At 40.0% G+C, this 16,278-nt stretch overlaps 1 protein-coding gene across 2 annotated transcripts in view; it reads left to right on the top strand.

Annotated features, from left to right (window-relative positions):
- LOC122799866 (core histone macro-H2A.1) overlaps window positions 1–16,278 on the top strand; it is a 1,011,703-nt gene that overhangs the window by 669,387 nt on the left and 326,038 nt on the right. For both annotated transcript variants that reach the window (XM_044069220.1, XM_044069221.1), the window contains exon 7: window positions 12,110–12,199. In XM_044069220.1, the coding sequence (XP_043925155.1) occupies window positions 12,110–12,199 (90 nt within the window). The remainder of the gene's footprint in view (window positions 1–12,109; window positions 12,200–16,278) is intronic.

Below are 16,278 nucleotides of genomic sequence, written 5' to 3' on the forward strand. Positions count from 1 at the left end.
TAGGCGCCGTGTTAAACACCACAGAAATGTCTGCAACACTACCACCGCAAAGAGTGGCAGACATCAGGCGGAATGTTCAGACCCTCTTTCAACCCAACAAAGTCCAGGTCAACCGAGTGTTGAAAGTGTTGGGCCTCATGGCGGCGGTAATTCTTTTACTTCCATTAGCTTGCTTCCACATGAGACTCCTTCAGTGGATGCTCTTTTCTCAGTGGTCTTTTCAACATCTACCAATGACCCACAACATTTGGATAACCCCATCTTGCAAGAAACATCTCTCCTGGTGGATGGTTTCCCCTCAGCTCTTTCAGGGCAGACCCTTTGTTCTCCCCCTTCCAGTTGCCACTGTCACAACGGACGCCTCCCTGATCGGGTGGGGGGGGCATTATCAGGGACGGACGGTCCAGGGCATTTGGCACCAATCAGAATGCCACCTGCACATAAATGTTCTGGAGATGAGGGCGGTGCTTTTGACGTTGCAAGCCCTTCAGAGCTCTCTTCCCCAAGGGACTATAGCAATTCAAACGGACAATATGTCTGTGGTGTGGTATATAAACAAGCAGGGTGGAACAAAGTCCTATCCCCTCTGTCGAGAAGCACTCAGACTTTGGCAATGGGTGATTTCATCTCAACGGTTTCTGATAGCAACGCACATCCCCGGGAGGTCCAACGTCATAGCAGACAGATTGAGCAGAACTATCTTCATGGCTCACGAGTGGTCTCTAAATCAAGCGGTAGCAGACGGAATTTTTCGGAAGTGGGGCCAGCCTTGCTGCGACCTTTTCGCAACTCCCCAAAACAGCAAGTGCCTCGACTTCTTCACGCTTTTTCCTCTGCCGGGCCAACCCCGGGGTCTTCTTTATGCCTTTCCTCCCTTTCCGTTGATTCCGCGATTAATTCAGAAAGCAATTGCGTTGAGATCCAAAATGATCCTCATTGCCCCTTTTTGGCCTCGGCAAGTTTGGTTCCTGTTCCTGCACAAATATCTACTGGAACAGCCTTGGCATCTGGAACCCCTTCCGGATCTATTGACCCACTTCACGGGCAAGCTGCACCAGTCTCTTCATTCCATCAACCTCACAGCTTGGTTGCTCCACTTCCAGCTATAGCCAGGCTTCCCCTTATTTCTCCTCCTGTTCGTGATATCATTCTGGCCTCCCATAAGTCCAATACTAGGAAGACTTATGCTAGTAAATGGAAGCGTTTTTCATTTTGGGCGCATAACAAGTCCTTAGATCCCTTTCATGCACCCATTCATGAGATACTGGATTTTCTGGCGGAACTTTTTCATTCTGGATCATCATCGGTCACTATCAGAGTACAATTAGCGGCCATTGCTAATTTTCATGTTGGACTCTCAGGAGCAAATATTATGTCCCACAAACTCTGTAAAGCTTTCCTCAAAGGTATCCTTTTGCTTAGACCTCCAGTAAAAGATCCACCTCCAAAATGGGACTTGAATTTAGTTCTAACTTCACTAATTCTGCCCCCTTTTGAACCTGCAGCTTCTTGTTCCCTCAAATTACTTTCTTGGAAAACGCTGTTTTTAGTAGCTATAACGTCCGCCAGGAGGGTCTCGGAACTCCAAGCCTTGTCTGTCCATCCTCCTTATTTGTTTTTTCATAAAGACAGGGTAACTCTCAGAACAAACCCTTCTTTCCTTCCAAAAGTGCTATCAGAAGCAAATTTGAATCATTCTATTGACTTACCTGTCTTTTTCCCAGATTATACCAACAGAGCTGAACAAAAGTTACATTCCTTAGATGTTCATCGCCAATTACGCTATTACCTAGACAGGACAAAACAATTTAGGAAGTCAGATCAGCTCTTTCTCTCTTATGCGGCAGGTAAGAAAGGGCTTCCAGTTTCGAAAGTTACCCTTTCCAGATGGCTGACATCTATTATTACCTTGGTCTATGAGTTAAGACACAAGCAACTCCCCTCTAGGCCTAAGGCTCATTCAACCAGGGCTCTATCAACTTCAACGGCTTTTCAGGCTAGGTTACCACTAGATGCCGTTTGTGCAGCTGCTACATGGGCTTCCAAACATACTTTTATTGCTCATTACAAGCTTGACTTAGCTTCCAGAAATAGAGCTGATTTTGGTTCCACTGTACTCAGGAGTCTGTTTCGTTGAGCCACCCAGGACTAAGGTGCTAGGGACGCTGTCCCATCCAGCAAGAATGAAGGCGAGAATGACAACTTAACATTAAGAAGTTATGTCTTACCATAACGTTCCATGTTAGTTGTCTTCTTCTCGCCTTCTTTCTTGCGTCCCTCCCTCCTGCCCCCTAGCCTGGACAGACTTGAGATTGAGTCCTTCTTTTTTTTTGGAGACACAACATATTGCCTTTTTCCTGGCACACTTAGTGTTACTAGCAGGTAATCTTCTAATAAAGAGGGTTATAATACTTTTATTATAAGATTGTTGTTGATACTATGTCTCAGCTTCCAAACGAGATCTGGGGAGTTAGCGCATGGTATTGTGGGATATAGGACTGCCTCGAGCCGGTAAAAATAGCTCTCGAGCTATACTATAGGCCGAGTCGGAGCCGAGATTCGGTTCCGAACCCATCCAGCAAGAAAGAAGGCGAGAAAGACAACTAACATGGAACGTTATGGTAAGACATAACTTCTTATTATTTGTGTGCATTATTTTTAACAAGTACACAAAAATTAAAGCTGAACAATAAAATATTTGCTACATGCTGTTTCATTCTCATTTCCCATATCAAAGCCAAAACAAAGCAACAAAACTACACAGCTATCTTTATGGAGTTCTTTAAGGATGGCTTTGTCTCTGACAATGATAATGGAGAACACTGGACCTTTCATAACCTCATCACTGTCTGTTCTGGGTTTACACTTACATGCAGTTCAGTGTTCTGCATTATCACCACGGTGCTTGCCCTCTTACATAGAATGCCAGCTATGCTAAGATCTGCCAACTTTCTTCCTGCCCTTGTGCTAATTATTTGATGCTTTTCGTGGAATCTACCAAATATCTGGAGAGACTTGACACCGTGATGTATTTTGAGATGGGGAAGGGTGTTTAGAGACCCTGAGAAAGTTTTATCTATCAAGCAATCCTAATGCATATGGCATTAGGCCTACTTTTACAAAGAAAGAACCCGACTTTTGCAGATCTATCGTTATGTTTAGTCCATATTTTTGCTCCCCTCCACAGCTGACCATCAGCTGCTGTTGATCTTTGTCCTTGACCCCTGGGTCCCGGAGGTCCCTGGTCCAATAACTGGGGCTGGAGAAGAGATTGAGGTATCTCAGAACAGAGTCATGATGTTGCAAAAAGATATATATATATATTTTTTAAAAGTCACATATTTGCATGTTTTGTGTGTGGGAGCAGGTCAAAAACAAAATCATTTTTATTTTTTGTCGTACTCTTGCATCTCTTCCATGTGTTTTCAGTTAAAGTCTTTGAAATACCATTATGAAGACTCCAGGGGTAGGTTCCATAAAAATAGATTGCCATAGTTGAGAGAATCATGAGGTTATCCTTGCTATACGTAAATCCTGTATCATCCAAAATAACTGAGGCATTTATGATTTTTGGCAGAGTACCATTTTGACTTGTGTAAGCTGGTATTGCATTTTGGTAGAAAGATTCTCATCAACCAACAGTATGCCCAAATAAAGTATTCAGTTAATATTAAAGCCAAACTGTACATAAATGTTTTGGCACTCAGTACAAGACAGGGCATTTTTTGTAGAGCACCTCAGGGTCTTGCTAACATCTTGATGTTCGTCATTATGATCACTGCTACAGTAATCTTAGTTGTATGGGTTGTATCCTGCAAAGGATACAACAGCCAGCCAACTTCCAAAGCTTCAGCAACACCTTCCACATGCCCAAACTATTATTCAAATTGAGATGATTTGAAGAAAATTAATGGTTTGGATGCCAACCCTGGCACACCTTTCCTGCCACTGACAAGCATTCCTCTTGTGGCTTTTAAGGATTGGTGGTCGGCTAATAAATACCATTACTGAGCAGATAAGTTTTGTTTGGGGAAACAATGCCGCCACATTTTAATTTTATATGAAAAAGTAAACTTTTCTCAGAAATTATTAGTGTTAGGCTAGGAAAAAGTGTTTTAATTGACTGTCACATGATTTTAGTAAATAGGAACATTACTTTTTACTTTTGTGAAAAAAGTTATTAAACTTAAAAATATTTTTTCCTTGGTAAAAGTTGTGTTATTTTACTTTTGGGGGCTGGAGAAAGTGTTTAAAGTGTTTTTCCATTTGATTTTTATGGCAAAATTGACTTTTATCTACTTATCTGCTACCAGGCTTCCTCGAGAATCAGTTATCTCTGTTGACCTGACCATTGTTCCTTCTTTCAGCCACAAAAAAGAAGAAAATTACTAATCAGCCTTGGCAATCACAGCAGGCTGTTAAAGTACCCTCTGTTATAGTCCCTGCAGCCACCGTAGACTGGGGGTTAAACATGTCCTCTGAAACTGTTGGAGTGCCCTTGGCAGGAAAGGGAGAACCACTCTTGTTGGTCCTGGGAGAAGGAGTAGAGAATACCTCTCTGCCTAGCCAATTTGCAATGCCTGTCATAAGGAAGTTTTTTTTTTCCTGCAAAAGTGAGTCTGCTTCCTCAGAAATGTCTGTCAAAAGAATAAGAAGTTTAGATATATATTCTCTGCTGTTTCATTTACTTTGGACAGGAGTGATTTATTGGGCTTAGCTCTGGGTTTAGTTCAGGCTCTTGACCACTCCATTTCAGTTGTTTCTGGTTAGATAAAAATGGAGTCTTCATTTTCTGAAGAAATTCAGAGTATTGAACTGTAAATTGATTTGAAGAGACAGATTCTGTTTTGTATCCTCAGATTTCTGATTCAGATTCTGAGGAGAGTGTGGCTACTACCAGTCACTTTGAATGATTTCTGTTTTCTGAAACCATTTCCAGAATGAATCATTTGTTTCAATGAGAACACAATGACAGTCTACTGTCCCTAATGAAGTAGTTTGATTTATTTCAATTCAATTTTCCTGATTCTTATTCCTCCTATTCTTTCAGCATTGGGGTGTGTTTTTATCATGGTCTAACTTGCCTGACAGCCAGCCTGCTGTCCCCAAGAATTCTGATAGACTGTATAAAAGTTCAAAAGCAGATAGATTGCATAAACATTCCTCAGCCTTATATTTTTTGTAAACTAATAATGCACAAAATTGATTCCATGTAATAAAAACACCAAGAACCAAAAAAAAAAAAATGAAATTCAAAGGAAGTCTGAAATAAACCACTCACTACTGATGAAAAGAAGCCTTGGGGTTTACAGTTGGAACTAAGTGAGCTAAAATAGCAAATCTGCTTTCAAGCAGATAGTTGGCCTGGCACCAATGATAGCACTTCTATCTAGGGTTACCACCTGTCCCACTTTGCGAGGGACAGTCTCTCTTTGGGCAGTTATGTCCTGACAAAAAATTGTAAAAATGGCAAATGTCCTGAGATTTTAGGACAAAATTATTTGCTATATTTTATGTAATAGTTGCATAAAACAGTTATTCTGTATCTGAAATACCTAAATGTTATAAGAAACAGAATAAGCAACTAAAATGGTACAAGAATAAGCTTTTATTTAGGCAAAAAAGTTAAGTTCTATCCTTTGACAGGCCATGGGTATGTGTCGGCCTGTAAAATCTGATGTTTGTACCAAAAATTTCCCACTTTGGCCATTTGAAAAGGTGGCAACCCTACTTCTATCTCGGCCATATTGGAACTAAAAGCACTTGAAAGAAAAAAGGTTTCAAAACAACAAAAATAAGGTTGTTTGACAGCTGGCAACAATATACAGTTTTATACACTAATTTATACATTCAACATATATTTAAATACATATGCATTCTTTTTGAATATTAGTTGTATTAAATTGTTTTTAACGTAGCGGTGATAGTTTTTGGTTTATATGAGGCAACAGTTTTATGTTCAGCTGCATATCATGATGACTGACACTGTTTTTAACCAATAGAAGTAAATGTTATGGTATTTAAGGTGAATACATGTAGAATAGTTTGTCTGATGAAGTTTGAAACTTGTTCAAACAAAAGCGCTAACTGTTTCTTTGTTACTGGAATCATTGAATACTTGGTGTTTTTATATTTCTCAACTTGTGGTTCCTTTCACTTCAACATTTGAACATTGTTCCAGGGGTGCTTGGATTTCAGCCTTGTGTGTTTTTGTATTAGTTTGGTGATTTTGTGTTTTATCTTTTCAGAGTCTTTTTCAAAGTGTCAGGAATCTCTCATTTGGGTGAGAGATCTCCTACACTGTATGGGGTTCCAGGAGAATGTGTGAATGTGTGGTTTGACTCCTTCTCACAGTATTTTTTTCCTGAGTTGTCTGTCAGATACCTCACTTCTAAGAGCTTTTCTTTCACAGCAAAAAGGAGATCTGGTCCAGGGATGTACTTTCAAATATCGAAAGACTAAAATCCTGAACGTTATTTTTGTGAGATGAAAATAACAAAAGTTAAAATCCCGAATCACTGACTTTTTCCCAGGGCAAGTAAACACTTTCCCAAAACTACACGGTACACACCAAACCATCTGAAACTTACCTAGGTGGGGGGCTGCACCCCCCATCCCCCAACTATATGTACCAACTCTGAGATCACACTACAGTGGGGAAAAGGGCATATTTTCCCATGATGGACAAGTGTTTACTTGCCATGGAAAAAAACTCTGTGCTTCTGGATTTTAGCTTTTGTTATTTTTGTCTCACAAAAATAATGTTCGGAATTCTGGTATTTTGATATTTGAAAGGGAATCCATATCCAGATATATTCCTGAGTTTTTCTACTCAGACTACTGTATCAGCCAGAGAATGTTTCAGGATTTTGGATTTCTTTGCTGCTATGATCTTCTTGATTCCTCTGACAGGACTCCACATGAGAAAAAAAATCAGTGGTACCTAAAAATCTCTGTGGTCCCAACATCAACATCCTTTGACAGTCCAGATTCTGGTTTGCAAAAAAGGAGATTTTTTTGGTGGAGAGACCAAATTTATCAGAATCCAGGTCACCCATTTTCCCTTCTAGCTCCAGCAAAGTCTGTAACAACAGATGCCTCAGACTTTACTTGGGGAGCAGTATCTATGGAGATAAAACTGCAAAGTCTTTTAAACAAAAAGATAGACTAAAACATAAAAATGTAAAAGAGATAATGGCACTTGTAAATGCTGTCAACTCTTTCAATCTTCTGTGGTCCCCAGAACCACACACTTAAACAGGTGCTATTAGATCTTACCATCTATGCAGACTAGCCATAGTAGCTGTGGCTATACCTTTTCAGCACAATCTCACTCTATAGGCATCTTGTGTAATATCGGAGCAAAACTGTGTCTGAGACAAGCTGAGTAGGGCCACCACAGACACTTACAAATGGAAATTGAAATAGCTGGTCTTCCAGGAATTGATCCAGATGCAGAGTACACCTCAAATAGATCTTTTTGCTTCCACTTACAGCCATCAGTTGGCAAAATTCTACTCTAGGACTCCATGCAAGAAGGCCTAGAGAAGAGACACTTTTTCTTCATCAGGAATGTTCTTGTATGCTTTTCCACCCTTTCCACTAATATCTAAGATCATTCTGAGGATTTTGATAGAGTCTACAAAGATCATTGTGATGACTCAGTTCTAGCCCAGGCAACAGTGGTTCTCTCTTCTTTTGGAAATGGCCAGGGGCAATTACAATAAGCTTACTCACAGACTGGAATTATTCACACAGGACAAGACATGTTTAATACATCCCAGCCCCAAATAACTGTAACTAACTGCCTCGATTATAGAATCTTAATACCTTTTAGGCACCCACTTTCTGAGCATTTTCAGCAGGTATTAAAGGAGGCAAGAAAACCTGCAATTAAAAAATCATATATTAGTAAATGGAAAAGATTTTTTAGTTTGTGCCAAGACAGGAACCAGCACCCTTTCAGGGTTACTGTTTCTCTGGTTCTACATTTTTTGTATGAGTTACTACCCTCTGGCCTGTCTTAATCCTCCTTCTAGGTTAATTTGTCAGCTATTTCATCATGTCGGCTGATGGAACCTCATCTTTCAATGAAATCTCATGTGAAAATGTTTTTGAAAGAGGTGCTCTATCCGAACCCTCCTAAAAAAATGGTGACTTCTCCTTGGGATCTTAATTTTCTTTTGGAAAAATAAACCCTTGCTCCATTTGAATCAGCTTGTCAGGCTAAATTGAGATTCTAAACATGGAAAAAAAGTGTTACTAATTGCTCTGCCCTCTGCAAGAAAAGCTCTTATGGTGAGTTAGCCTTATCTCCTTTTCCAAAAAGATAGTGTTTTCTTGTGAATTAGTCCTTCATTTATCATTTAAAAATGTTCACAAATCATGTATTAAACATAGGACAACCCCCTAAACAAGCCTTCCTGGTGAAATCCATGTATAAATAAGTTGTATAACAAAAGAAATAAAGTCATGACCAAAAACAGGACAGGCATTACCCAGTAAAGTAAAAATTCCCTCATTATTCTGAACAAGCAACTCAGGGGACTAATCAAGTCAACCAAAGCCATATTTGAGGTAAAAATACCCCCAGGCTAAGGGCAACCATAAGGCTTTCTACAGTTATATTCGCAACATTAAGGGGAGCACCCAACAATGGTGAAAGGAACCAGCTATACGGAGCCAGAGGATGTAACAAATCTGCTGGCTGATAAATTTAGCTCCAGTTTTACTCCTGTATCACTCGTGGTCACCTCCGGAAATGCCCTCCACCATTTCTCCACCAACTATTACTAGGTGTAAGGTCCTCACTGTGCTCTGGAAAGCCAGGAACACTACTTCAGTGGACCCTGATAATATCCCAGGCTGCCTGGGACTAGCATGAAACATAACCTGTCAGGCCTATTAGAATCTCTATTTAACCATAGCCTACAGACAGGTTACATGCCAAATGAATGGAGGATTGGAACAGTTATCCATCTATAGAATGGTGTGCCTTCCACTGGCCCAGGGAACTGCAGACACATAAGTCTGACTAGTCTGATATGCAAGGGCATGGAAAGAATTGTCATGGATCTGATATACAATGATATAGGAAACCTGCAGACACTGTACATTGCACTGTTCAATTTTACAGTAGCAGATCATGCCTACTTAAGCTGGTGGACTTCTTCAGGTAGGTCACTAAAGCTATAAACAAGGACAAAACAGTACACACTGCCTACCTCGACTTCGCCAAGGTGTTTGTCACAATGCATCATTTGAGCATTGTAGATAAACTTACAAAGTTAGATGTAAACCTGTATATCACCTGATGGATAGCCATCTTTAGGACACAAGAAGTAGGGATAGGAGAAGCCACCTCCACAGTGAATCCAGCCACTAGCAGAGTCCCACAAGGATTAGTATTGGAGCCTCTCCTTTTTGTCATCCCCTTTTCTGAAATTAAGGCAAACTTCAAGGGCCTGTAGCTGACTAAGTTTGTCAATGAAGCACCTAAAGACAAAGAGACTCTACAAGAGGGCCTGACACAGTCTAACAGCTGGTGACTAACAGCTGGTGCCAGAGCCATGGACTACATCTCAGTGTGAGAAAATGAATAAATAGCACTCTTTGGAAAGATGGCCTCCCGTGGAAATTACCACATTAATAATACACCCCTAAAAGTAGACCCACTAGTCAGGGACCTGGGAATGCATGTTGACAGTAACTGACCTTTTACCACCAAGTTTCTACTATGGTGATAAAATCATTCTGTGTTGCACAACGTATACGTTAGACAATGGCATCCAGCACAAAGGACGTTATTGTTCCGCTATACTTAGTTCTCATCAGATGAGGCATTGGGTCCAGACCACATAGGCTCCTCACAAAATGAATGCAAAGAGTAAACAATCCTACATGGACCAGCGCAAAGCCCTGACCCTGTACTTGGTCTCTTTCAGACTGCTGTATGACAGTGTATGCCTAGCCTGCAAGGCATACCCAGATCTCAGTCTGATGGATTTGTTACACATCCACAAAATAAATAGCTTCAGAAATACCTCCACTAAGGACCTAAACCTGATATGTGACAAACAGGACATGTTGGAGGGACAGGTATGTGTCTCAAAGACTACCCCTTCTCTGGAACAAGCTTCCCATCCATGTGATACAAATCTCATCCTTAGACCTTTTCAAATGTAACTTGGACCAGAAGATGGGAAATCACAAATGTATCCCTGGTCTGGCATCTGTGTCCTTAATAGGCAGGGGCAGGCTGTGAACACTTGAAGTGTATGAGCCTGTATCATAAACATAAAATTATTTGGGGGTATTGACACATCTACAATATTTGGATAAATTTGGGGTAAGCTTGGCTAGGCTTAAAATGGCTCTAGTAACCACCTATGAAAGTATGAACCTGTTTATGCTTAAAGTGGTATTCCAGTACTAAGTATGAGGAAGAAAGGATACTCCATACCTTGCATGTCCCTGGACAAGTCAGGTACTATCTTGACAAAACAAAATATTTTAGGAATTCTGCTCAGTCGTTCATTTCTTGTGAAGGTATGAAAAATGGACAACCTGTGTCAAAGCAGACTATTTTTAAGTTAGTCTACCCATGCATTTAAGGTTACTGCAGCAGTGATCATAACGGTGAACATAGTACAGCTGTGTACGTTAATTTACCATGACTAGATATTTAAATGATCAGTGCTGCAGTAACCGCTCCCTCCCTCCATCCCTTTATTTTTGTATGGTTTTATTACCAGGGTGATGATCTGTAATTTTAATTTCCCAGAATTAACCTTTTCAGGACTTCAGCCTGCCACTCAGTTGGCATGAAAGTTCTGAAGGATTTGATTCCCAAGCCACTCTTTTTCTTCAGCTCAGCTCATTGTATAACATAGTTTGTTAATAATTTCTTTTTTTTTTCATTTTGTATGCTATTTCTGCCTTTACATCTATACTTCCCCAGTGCAATTCATTACTGAAAAATTAGTTTTCCGTTTCATGTACTGTATGCCTTTACAAGTCTTCTAGCTATACCATTTGTTTTCATATATTCTGCTAATTATGTAGACACTGAAGGATATCTGTTTAATCTGCTGCTGATAATATATTTAAATGAAGAGAAAAGGAACTAGATAAGCTGTAAAAAGAGACTGTGTTGTCAGTGACCAATCAATTGCTGCTCGAAGTGTCATCACTGTCTGACTTCTTTTCGACTTGGAGAAGACTGAGAAGGTAAGTGTTGTGTTTTCCTCACTTTCTCCCTTTTCTCAAAGTTTCAGGGATGTGGGAGCTTGCTTCTGTGTTGGTTGGATTCCCCCCACCAAATGTTTTTATATTTTGCTATCTTGAAAGTGTAGCTGTCAGGCTGCAAAAGTTTTAGATATTTCAGGTTTTAATAGTCATATGCAGGTTAAGTAAGATATGATTATTCGTAGTAGAGCCAGATATTTAATTATCAACACAATTTTACAGCATACTTCTCTGTAATTGCAGTACATTTTTGGCATTCTCTAACCTCATCTTTTTTCAGAAAAAAATGTAGGGAACTGTATGAGCTACTTTTATTGCATAGATTTTATAATATGTGTACTGCCCAAAAAGATTAAGCACTGCAAGGCTGCATACATGACATCAACAAATGTTGACATGTTAAGATTGTACATTAGATCTGGAAGTAAAATTCCTACATTCTGACAGTACTGTCAAGCATTTGGTGAAATCAGGCATTCATGGTGATACTTCACTTACTCTAAACTTGATTACATTTGACTTCTTTGTATAAAAATCAGTTGATGAGATAATGATTAACATCATAGGTTTTCAGCAAAGGCATTTAGTAAAATGTAAGAGAAAACAGTTTTATTCCATTAATTTACATTTTGCCATTGCTGTTTGACTAAGTATCCTTTTGCAGTTATGAATGGTTTGAAACCCTAATATGTCAGCTTCTGTAGCTGTCCTGCATTCCAGTTATGCAAAGTAAAACAGGCAGTGTTGGCTTTGTGCTTTATTTTCATCTACATCTGTTAGGAAATGCTTGTTTATACAGAAACGTGAATTGTAAACACATTAAGTTCAGGTAACAGTAAACATTAATAATTTCCTCATGTAGGGAATGCCCTGGAGAAGAAAGGAGGAAAGGATTATGTGGATTCTGTTAATGAACTTCGCAAAAAGCATGGGCCTTTAGACATAGCTGGAGGTAAGATGTCAAACCTTGGAAATTTTCCTGAAAAGTGGTCTAATTCCAGTGCAAAAAGTTTGGGATGGTTACCATTTAAACACTTAGTACATTTGCAAAGATTTAGTAGATCTGTATGTTAACAGATTTTGTTCTTTGTATGATCTTTCTGTGAGAATTCTTTTTCTTGTCATAATCTTTTCTGTTTCCCTTGCCTTTCTGATGTCTGTATAATTACATGCCATATGCAATTAATAAGTGTGTCTTTGTTGGGATTTTCCCCTGCATTTTATATGCAAATTCCAAAGTAAGCTAATCAGCAAAAGTAACAAATGTTATGGAAATATAACATATAATTTCCTATAACACTTTTAAAATTTGTACAGAAAATGTAAGCTGGGAATGCTGTGAGGTGTAGTAGCTAATTTGCCTGTAGGCATTTCACATAGAGTTAGATGCAGTTTTTTTGTATGTCATTAGGGTCAAGTGCCAGTACTGATATCTTATTAATGACTACAATCCATGCAGACTAAAGATTATTGGTGGCACTAGATGCTATGTTCTCTGTAGCAAAATGCTCCTGCTTATTGCTTGCAGTTGTTATTCTCTGTCTCAGTGCCATTAAACAATTGAAACTAAGCAAATACAGCAACAGTATTTTGGACAGATTGATTATAAGCACTGTTGCAAATTACTTATTTGTGTATTAACTTTTTTAGGGCACTTCTATTTCTTTTTGAAGTGGATTCATTGCATTTTCAGTAATAAAACACAGTTATGGATATTATAAATAAAAACTGAAGGTTGAACAGAGGAGTGAGATGGAGAGAATTACCGTTAACCCAGAACTGCAGATTGAATATCACTTGCTCATCTTAAGGATCTCCAACCTTATATGTGGTGTAAAGTTTCATTTTGAAATTAACCTGGCTATTATCTGATCATAAAACTAATATAATGTTAAAAATTTTAAGATTTAAACTGACCTGCCATCAAGGTTTTTCCCTAGTTTAATGTCTCACTATTTTACTGGGGGGTTTTTTAGGCTTTTTAAAGCAGAAAAACAAGTGTATGAAATAACCTTTCAACATAAGTTGAATAAATTCTAAAAAGTAAAGATTAAACTGAGCAAGCATAAACTAGGCACAGGTAATATGTTCATATAAGGTCTGTTAAATTCAATGAATCATAAGAATTTCAGAGGTCACTCCTAAAAAAAAATCAAACTATGCACCCACCTGTTACATTGGTTTACACAGTGTCATATCAGATGATTCCACAGCCATCACTCACCTCTCATATAACAGGGCTAATGAAGTAGCTGCTGCAGGTCCCCAAGAAGCACCAACCAATGTCCCATTCTGACGTGTAGTATTAATATGGTATCTAGAATGCACTCTGAACAAACTGTGGAGATCAGATAAGCACGAAAGGGCAGAGTCTTTTATTTGCTAGGAATTATTGCCTGTTAACTTCTAATTTACAGTAACTACAGTTTCTGAATTCAAGGCATCTTTAATACAACCATGTTAATTTTTGTGAGCCATAAATCATCTGAAAGTGATGGTGAACGAAGCATTTAGATATTTGTATATCCCAGAACTTACTCAACAAAAGCTTGCCTACAGTTCCTTAAGTCCGAACTCAACAAAAAATTAATTTGGGAGTTTAGCTTGCCAATGTTGAACTCTTTAGTCGCTGTTTTTGATAGGAAATCACTGGCATTGTGGTTTTCAAGAGTGCAGAATCAGTGATTCCTTTGTTTTGAAAACTTCTCCCCCTCTTTGCATTTGTGGGATAATGGAGATGGTGTATATTAGTTTAGGCATTTGGGGAGCTTGCACTCCTGCAAAAAAGGAAACGGTTTTAATTTTATCTGTCAGGCTGGCCCCTTCTGAGACCCTATACAAGTGGTTCTCTGCTTTATATCATATAGATTTGGTTAGGACTCAAGTTTCCTTCACCATTAAGTGCAGTTAGCATCACCTTCTTATTTTCATTCAGGCCAACAGGCTCATTTGTTGACCTCACACAAGTTATTCAAGGACTTTCTAAAAGGAGTTTTTCTTCTCAGACCCCCAGTCAGGGAAGCTGTCCATTCTTTGGGCCTAAATCGTGTGTTGGAAGCATTGACAAAACCCTTACATTTGAACCAGTATCTTCATCCTAACTAGAATTTTTGTCATGGGAAAGGCTATTTCCAGCTTACTTTAGCCCAGGCGTGCTGGGTCCCAGTCATGCCAGGTTTACATGGAGGACCTTATCAGGGTGACTGAGGATCTCATTGATTTCATGAGATCCAGGCAGCACAGGCCTGGTAGGACCCCCATTACAGTATCTTCTCCCAGAAAAAAATAATGAGAGGCAATTCCCCCAGGAGTCCTCTCATTCCTGAGTCTGATGAGGATGAGCTAGCATATGTTGACCAAATGTCTTATGGGTCACATGTTGACTCTGAGTCTGATGAAAATCTTGCCTCAGCTTCACCACCTAAGAATCTTGCCTTTGGAGGGAATTCTGCAAATGGGAAGCCCGGGATTATCTCTACTCTAAGAAGAGAGTTCATTTCTTAGACTTCCTGAGCACATGCCTCTAGCCGTTCTTCCAGTATTGGAGGTTGTGAATGATACTATTTCTGACTCTTTCCTGCAGTATGACTTCCAACCACCTGCCCCCAGGAAGACAGACCATTTTTATAGGGTTCTGGATTCCCATAAACATCTTTTCAAGCACCTGATTGTGGACCCTGTGGTCTTTTCTTAGGTCCCTAGGGAGCCAAAGGCAGAGCCTGAAGAAATTCCTTCCTAATGAGAAAGAGGGCAGAACCCTGGATAGATTTGGTAAGAAAATATACAATGTGAAGTTGTTCAATCTCGCCTTCATTTTTACTGATGGGATCGGAGCCGAACATTGGCTCCGATTCGGCCAAATAGCAAAGCTCGAGGTCTCTAACAGCTCGAGGCCAAGCCCTATCCCACAATGAACCACTACATTCCCCAGATCTAGTTTGCCGCTGCAACTGATCGGGTGTTCTTTACAGCTCTTGGCCATTTCTTTGGATTAGATAAGTGTGATTTTCAAAAATTTCTACCTTTTTTATTTCTATTATTGTAGTTTAGGTTATTAGCACTAAAAGTGCTTGGCTTGTTGTCCGTTTGGACTTATATCCAGTTGGATAAGTTTTTCTTTTTTTAGTGTGTTAAGATACTTGGGTGTGGCCCTGTTATTTTAGTTGGTCGTTGGCTTTTTGTGGTTAGTACATAGCTCTATCCCAGCCTGGTTAGGCTTGCTGCAGTTTTTTTTTTTTTGCACCTTTCACTTTAGCCGGTTAGGCTTTTGGCCATTTTCTTGGCCGTTTTTGTTTTCAGACTTGTGGCTTTTTGCTTATACTGTTAGCCAGTTAGGCTCTTGTAGTAGTATTGCTGCCGTATAATAACTAGTTTATAGCCGATAGGCAGATAAATATATTTGTTCTTGAACTTAGCTGTTGAAAGGGGCTTAATTAAAACAGCCTTCCAGTCGGATTTGGATTCTGCTTCCAGTCAGCCAAAACCATCTTCTCCTGCATCATCATCAGGTTCGGCACAGAAGGGCTCTTCGGTCCCGAAGACATCTAAGAAGGCTACGGTCTCGGCTCCAGTGCCATTGGAACCGACCATTCAGGTTGCTGGTAGGAGCCGGTCCCCAGTTCTGGAACCGGTATCTACTACCTTGAGGTCCCCAATCCTGTGTTCACCAGCTCCGTCAGTGGTATCCTCTTGGCCTTCTAGACTATCCGATTCGGATGTGGACCGAATGGTGTGGAGACTTGTACAGGACCCAGTGATTGCAAAAATTATGTCGGTTTCGACTCTCTCAGCTTCAGAACCAACAAAGTCCTCTCCTATTGTTGTTGCTCTTCCTCCGACTCGCACCGAGACTTTGGAGCCGGAGGAGGCCAGTCAGTCGTTGGTGGAGCCGTCGGTGCCGACACTCACCTCTGAGCTGTCGGTACCGACCACCGTGATATCCTCTGCTCCGGCGATGGAATCTGGGAGCCAACACTCTCCTGTCGGCTCCGGGGGGGGGTCAAACCGATATGTCGGGTCTGACTCTTCCTC

The sequence above is a fragment of the Protopterus annectens genome, chromosome 4.part0, assembly GCF_019279795.1.
Source record: "Protopterus annectens isolate FY-2018-M chromosome 4.part0, PAN1.0, whole genome shotgun sequence".
In the NCBI taxonomy this organism is placed as follows: Eukaryota; Metazoa; Chordata; order Ceratodontiformes; family Protopteridae; genus Protopterus; species Protopterus annectens.